The 6,379-nt window shown below is 50.4% G+C and overlaps 1 protein-coding gene across 1 annotated transcript; it reads left to right on the top strand.

The window, feature by feature from the left end:
* The first annotated feature begins 2,145 nt into the window (after positions 1–2,145).
* On the top strand, positions 2,146–2,664 carry LOC112588919 (uncharacterized). The gene has a single exon (XM_025300282.1). It carries the CDS (start codon positions 2,146–2,148, stop codon positions 2,662–2,664), a length of 519 nt encoding a protein of 172 aa, XP_025156067.1.
* The last annotated feature ends 3,715 nt before the right edge of the window (positions 2,665–6,379 follow it).

The following is a 6,379-nucleotide window of genomic DNA, read 5'->3' as shown; positions in this document are numbered from 1 at the left end:
GGTAGGGGCATGTCTCTCCCAATGCAGAAATAAGGTCAGTCTTTGGAAACCCGCCCACATCCAGGGGATCCTCGACAGGGTCGGAGATGTGATATAGCAGTGCCACCCCTGGTCCATCGTGGTCGCCGGGGACTTCAACGATCACTCCACGGAGTGGAATTGCGGTCCCCGGCAGGAGGATCCCTGGAGCGGGATCCTGGTCGACTGGATGGCGGGACTCGGCCTCTTGTTGACGAATAAAAGGTCGACCACCACCTGAGTGCGGCCGGGTGGGAGTCCGTCATTGACTTGACGTGGGCTTCCATTTCGGCCGCCCGAATTTTCGAGAGTGGGTTGTGGAGGCTGAGGGTGAAACACTGTCGGATCATAGATACATAGTGTTATCCCTCGGTCTCCCTACTCCCTAGCGGGTGCTGGACCGCCGCCCGGGGAGGCGAACTTCCCCTCCCCAAAAGATGGGTCTCCAGTCAACTGGATGCGGACAAGCGGGTGGCCACCCTCGTGGCCACTTGGCATCTCGAGGGGCCAGGTTAGTGGGACCTTAGCCCTCAGGACGGGGTTAAGGAGGTGGTGCGTATCGTGGCGTGGCCACGATGCCCCGGTCCCACCCCCGCCAGCACCGGGCCGCCTACTGGTGGACGGAGGCCATCGCTGAGTTGCGAGAGGCCTCCATCCGAGCCAGACGGGCGTACGTCCAGGCCCGGCGGTGAGGCGTGGACGCGAAGGAAAAAAAGGGCTACCTCCTAGCGAGGGAAGCCCTCAAGGCCGCCATTACCGAGGCTAAGAATAAAGCCTGGAAGCAACTGATGAGCTCCCTGGATGATGACCCGTGGGAGCGCTCATATAAACGGACGATCGGGAAGATCCGCCCGTGGGCGCCCCCGCCGACGGAGTCTATGGAACCCCAGGACCTCGAAGGGCTTTTCGACACCCTCTTTCCGAGGGCGGAGGGGTGCCCCCCCAGATCCCCGTACCTGAAATACAGGACGGGGACTGGGACGAGGACCTGGGGGTCTCGCCAGAGGAGTTCGCTAGGGTCAGGAGAAAGCTTGGGGCCAAGGGCGTGGCCCCTGGCCCCGACGGAATTCCTGGCCGCGCCTGGGCTTTCTCCCTCGGGGAGGGAAACCTATTCGCCGCCACGCGGGAGGCACTCGAGGGGTGCCTCAGGGAGGGGGCTCCCAGAAGTGGAAGAGGGCCAAATTGGTCCTCCTCCCGAAGGAGAGCAAGACGCTCGGTGAGGCGCGGACCTACAGGCCTATATGCCTATTGGATGAGGCGGGCAAGATGCTTGAACGCATCATTGCCGGCCGCCTCGTCCAACATCTGCCCCTGAAGGGGCCATACCTCCACGGCAATCAGTACGGGTTCAGGCCCGGACGGTCGACGCTGGATGCGATCCAGCATTTCCGCGACCTGACCCGTACCGCCGTGGAAGAGGGTGGCCGGGTGTTACCCGCGGAGTCGTTAGACATCACAAATGCGTTTAACACCCTACCCTGACCGGAGATTGGACGGGCCCTCGTGCACCACGGGATGCCCGTCTATCTCCGGCGCATCCTGTCGGCGTATTTCAGGGACAGGAACCTCGCCTACTATGGGAGAGGTGGGGTCCAGGGCCGGCGCAAAATGGAGCACGGTGTTCCGCAGGGATCCGTTCTCGGCCCCCTGTTCTGGAACATCGCGTTCGATCGGGTGTTACGTTCTCCCCTTCCCTTCGGCAGCCACGTAATCTGCTATGCAGATGATACGTTGATGCTGGCCGAGGGAGAAAACTGGGGGAAGCCCGCCTCCGGATGGAGGTGATACTCTACTCGGTGGTTGGCACCATCAGAGACCTCGGGTTAAAGTGGTCCCCCAGAAGACCCAGGCCATGTTGTTTCATGGCCGGAGTCAAGGGAGGCCACGTAGGGCCCGGGTCCTGGTGGATGGAGTCCGCGTCCATGTCAAGCTCACGATTAAATATCTGGGCTTGACGTTGGACAGCCAATGGGGATTCGGGCCACACTTTAGGCAACTGGCCCCCCGGGTTCGCAAAGCAGGCACGGCGCTGGCCGGCCTCATGCAGACCCAGGGGGGCCCAGGTTGGCGGGCTCGCCGCCTGTACGTTGGTGTTGTGCTCTCGATCGCCCTGTACGGAGCGCCTATATGGGCCCCCCGACTTTTAGCCACCGACCGCAACAAGTGCCTGATGCGCCAGGCAACGCGGCCGGTGGTGGTGTAGGCGATCAGAGGGTACAGCACCGTCTCGTACATGCCGGCGATCACCTGGCCGGCTCTCCCACAGTGGAGCTCCTAGCTGAGGAGAGATATCTTCTCTACTGGCGCATAAAGGAGCTTCGCGAAGAGGGAGAGGGATTAGCGGCCAGAGACCTGAAGGCCTTGAAGATCCAGGCCAGAGCCCGGGTCCTGGACAAGTGGTCGGCCGAATTGGCTGACCCACGAGGATTTGGGCTCCAGACGGCCGAGGCTGTCCGCTCCTGCCTGCCGAAGATGGCAGACAGGAGGGGGCGAGGACTCTCCTTCCACCTGGTGCAGGTGCTGACCGGGCATGGTTGCTTCGGAAAGAACCTGCACCGGATAGGGAAGGAACCCACCACCGAGTGCCACCACTGCCCGGGGCCTGTGGACTCGGCGCACCATACGCTGACTGCATGCGAAGCATGAAGTCAACAACGCCATGTCCTAGCCCGGGCGGTGGGGTGCCAGGTGGAGGCATTCTCGCTCCTGCGCATGGTGCGTGTCATGTGCGGGAGCGAGGAAGCGTGGGGGGCAGCGGCATCCTTTTGTAGAGACGTTATGTCCCAGAAGGAGGCCGCCGAATGGGAGCGCCGCCCCGGCCCCCGTCGTAATAGATGGCGGAAGGGGCGGGGCTCCGCGGGATTAGGTAGCGGGTCCGAAGTGGCGCCGGCCGAGGAGCCGCCCCCGATTGATCGGGAGCCTCTTCGGCCGCCTCGGGCCCGACTTCGGACGCGTGGGGGGGGGGGGCGACGGGAGGGGTGTGAGCCCTCCCGCCTCTCCGCGCGTCAATAGTAGAAGGAAAGGGGGGAGTGAAAGCCCTCTGGGAAAGGGCCTCACTCCTCCGCCCCCCTAGAGTAGTAAAACTCGGGAGGGGAAGGAAGGGTAGGCATGTCCCCTCTCTCCCGAACTCCGCCGGAAGGCCAACCCGGTCAGATAGATCCGACTTGGGCACCGCGCCCCGACCTCCTTTGGAGAAAGGGAGCGCGGTAATTGGGCGTGGGGCTCTTAATATGAGCCCTGGAGCCGGGGTGTCGGGGAGGGAATGCAGGCGCTGTTCCCCTGACTCCCGCCATCTCGGCCCGATCGGTAAACGTCCCGCAGGGATTTTAATGAATAGGAGTCTCACATTACCCCCTGCCCCTCCGGGGGCGGGGGGTACCCATGATGGGTTTCCCCTGCGTTATGAAAAAAAAGGATCGTTTTCTGGGCAGACCTCTACAGCCAGCACGGTCCCCCTGCGCTTGTCATGAGTTTCCTATCGACTCGGGTATGTGACTAGCGGCGAAGTTGGGGAGTGGATCCGAAATGCCCTGACCTCTCTCTGCATCAGCGCATCGATTGAGCGTGCCAGCTTATTTTCGATGTTCACGAGGCTATCTCTGGAAGGCGGTCTTTCTCTTTCTTCGACTTGTGCGAAGATTTACCCATATTTGTTAGATGTTAGATGTTAACTGAAAAAAGTGCAGATGAGTAGAAGATGCTCACGAGGCTGTTGGAAAGCACAGCAACAGGAACACAATGAAGTTCCCGGCGCTCGCGGCGGCGCACAGTAGTTCAATTCGCAAATCTAGCAGGATAAAATTGTTTAAGGGAAGAAAAAGTTATATTTATAATTTATTGGGAGTACAAATTAGTTCGGCCCGTTTTCTTGTGTTAAAAGATGTACTTATTTCAAAACAAAATGAATGAACAGATCAATTAAATTATTTTCCATCGCTGGCTACTACTTTCTCCCATTTCTCAGGCAATTTTCGAATTCCATCTCGAAAAAATGATTCGTCTTTTGAGGCGATCCAAGTTTGGAGCCAATTTTCGATATTTGCAAAAGAAGTGAACCGGTGACCTGCCAAATCGTGCTGCATCCTTCGGAACCAGTAATCAGAAGGAGCAATGTCCGAAGAATACGGCGGGTGCGGTAAAACATCCCATTTGAGCGTTTCCAAATATTTTTTTACGACTTTTGCGACATGAGGCCGAGCGTTGTCATGAAGAATGCCTTTCAACGTCTCTCTGTTTCAGTTCATAAGGCACCCAATTTCCTTTGTTTTTGAATAATTCCCATGTCTCTCAATCGTACGGAAACGGCTTGTTGAGTCACTCCCAATGATTATGCAAGCTTCTCTTGCATTTGATTTTGATCATCTTCGAGTAATGCCTCTAATTCTTTGTCCTCGAATTTTTTGGCTGTCCAGAGCGAGGCTTGTCTTCGGCGCTGAAATCTCCGTCTTTGAAACGTCGAAACTATTCCCTACATGATTTATTAGTTGGAGCAGCGTCACCATAAACTTCAACAAGCAATCGATGGACTTCAGCTGCACTTTTCTTCCAATTAAAGCAGAAAACTAAAACCTTCCGCAAATGCTGCTTGGTTAACACAAAATTCGTCATTTTCAACATTGTAAAAAGCAAGGTTTTTGTATGAAACTCAAAGCGATATAAACTGAATATTATTGGCAGATGTCTAACCTTTCTGAAACCGCCAAAATCGGCAATCATTATGAACCATTCATAACAGCCGAAGTTATCTTTTGAAAACGGACCGAACTAATTTGTACACCCAATATATAATATTTTTTACAAACAATTTTTATATAATATTTTCAACGAACAAATGTATAACGAAAGGAAACATTGAAAAATTCAGACAACACACATCAACACACAAAAATCAATTTATTACGTTCTACATTTATATATAGCTAATCAGAGTCGAAAGTATCAGAATCACCATATTCCTCAAAAGATGTCTTCTATTATATTAGGAGCCTTAATTAAATTTAAAACGTCTTGACTAACTTTTTTTAAATTTAAATCCTTTCTTGGTTTAAGTGTTGTAATTACAGGATCGGAAGTTATTAGTAAATTGTGAATAATATCAATATTTGTGTCTTTTCTGGTCGTTTTTCTTGTAAATTCTAATCGTATCTTGCGAAATTCTTTATGTCTACTCTCTTGGACATCTTCTGATAGATAGCCTACAGGTACCAAAAATGATCTTATAACAGATGGTCCATGTATTAATATTTTGTGTAATGTGACTGGCATAGGATACCACTTATAGAGAGATACATACAACTGAGCTGTTTCATTGCAGTATTCTTCAAATTTATCATACTGTATTTCATAATCGCAGGTTATTGTTCTTAGAATAACTGAAAACTTATTAATTCTTTATTTATACCAGTTAAAACCTGTTTCGCTCTTAAATTTGTCAATAATGAATTTTTTTCTTACTTTTAATTTTGTTTTTTCCTCTTCTATATGAGTGTGCCATTTCTCAAAATAAAGTCTATATGCAATATAAAGTATACATTCCATTAGCCTTATTTGAGCATGAAGAGTAGATAAACCGAAAGAAATTGTTTCATTAATAGGTCGTTTCTTAACTTCTGTTAAATTATTCATATCATGAGCAGTAGCATGACATATGTAGCATCTCTGAGTGGATCTGTTTGAAGCTAAGGCATTGGCCACTTTTCCATCTATCATAGTTTCTTCAAAAAGTGTAGAAACCTCTATAAGTTGATTATTAATTTGGACCTGTGTTGTTATGAGGGTTTTAATTTGATCCTTAATAAATTTAAATTCACTCAGAATTTCCTTTTCAGTTTCTTTGACAAAGCGAAATCTAATCGGTCTACAATAGGATGTTGAGGACGTTTTTGGGTTGTTCCATAAAATATGAACTTTATTGTTTGCATCTGTTCCTTTTATTATTATAGGCACCAAAGACGAAGCGAGTACATATGAATTTGTCCACCGCTACCATCAGTAGCTACCCCATTTGAATAAAATTTTTAAATTATTAAGTTTGTAACAATCAGAGCCACAAAATTCCTTCAATACTTCGTGCTGTATAATACACAGACGTTTGATAGTTAATCTACTAAAGACTGCAATTTAATATTTGTTCCAACTTCGGTATATCGTCATATCTTCTTCAAGTGGATAACAAGATTTTTTTGCTGCCAATACCTTATGATATGAAGGATAGAGCTTTAAATATTTTTGTGTCGCAGCAGACCGAAAAATCTGGTATCCATTTTTTGTTAATTTGATAGCTATTATAAGTGCTAGAACTTCATCGGCAGTATATTCTGAGCATTTATTTGTTGACTGATAAACTTCCTTCATATGTGCC

This window comes from Harpegnathos saltator, unplaced genomic scaffold (genome assembly GCF_003227715.2).
Source record: "Harpegnathos saltator strain DR-91 unplaced genomic scaffold, Hsal_v8.6 scaffold347, whole genome shotgun sequence".
In the NCBI taxonomy this organism is placed as follows: domain Eukaryota; kingdom Metazoa; phylum Arthropoda; class Insecta; order Hymenoptera; family Formicidae; genus Harpegnathos; species Harpegnathos saltator.
This window is presented reverse-complemented; position numbering and strand designations above follow the sequence as displayed.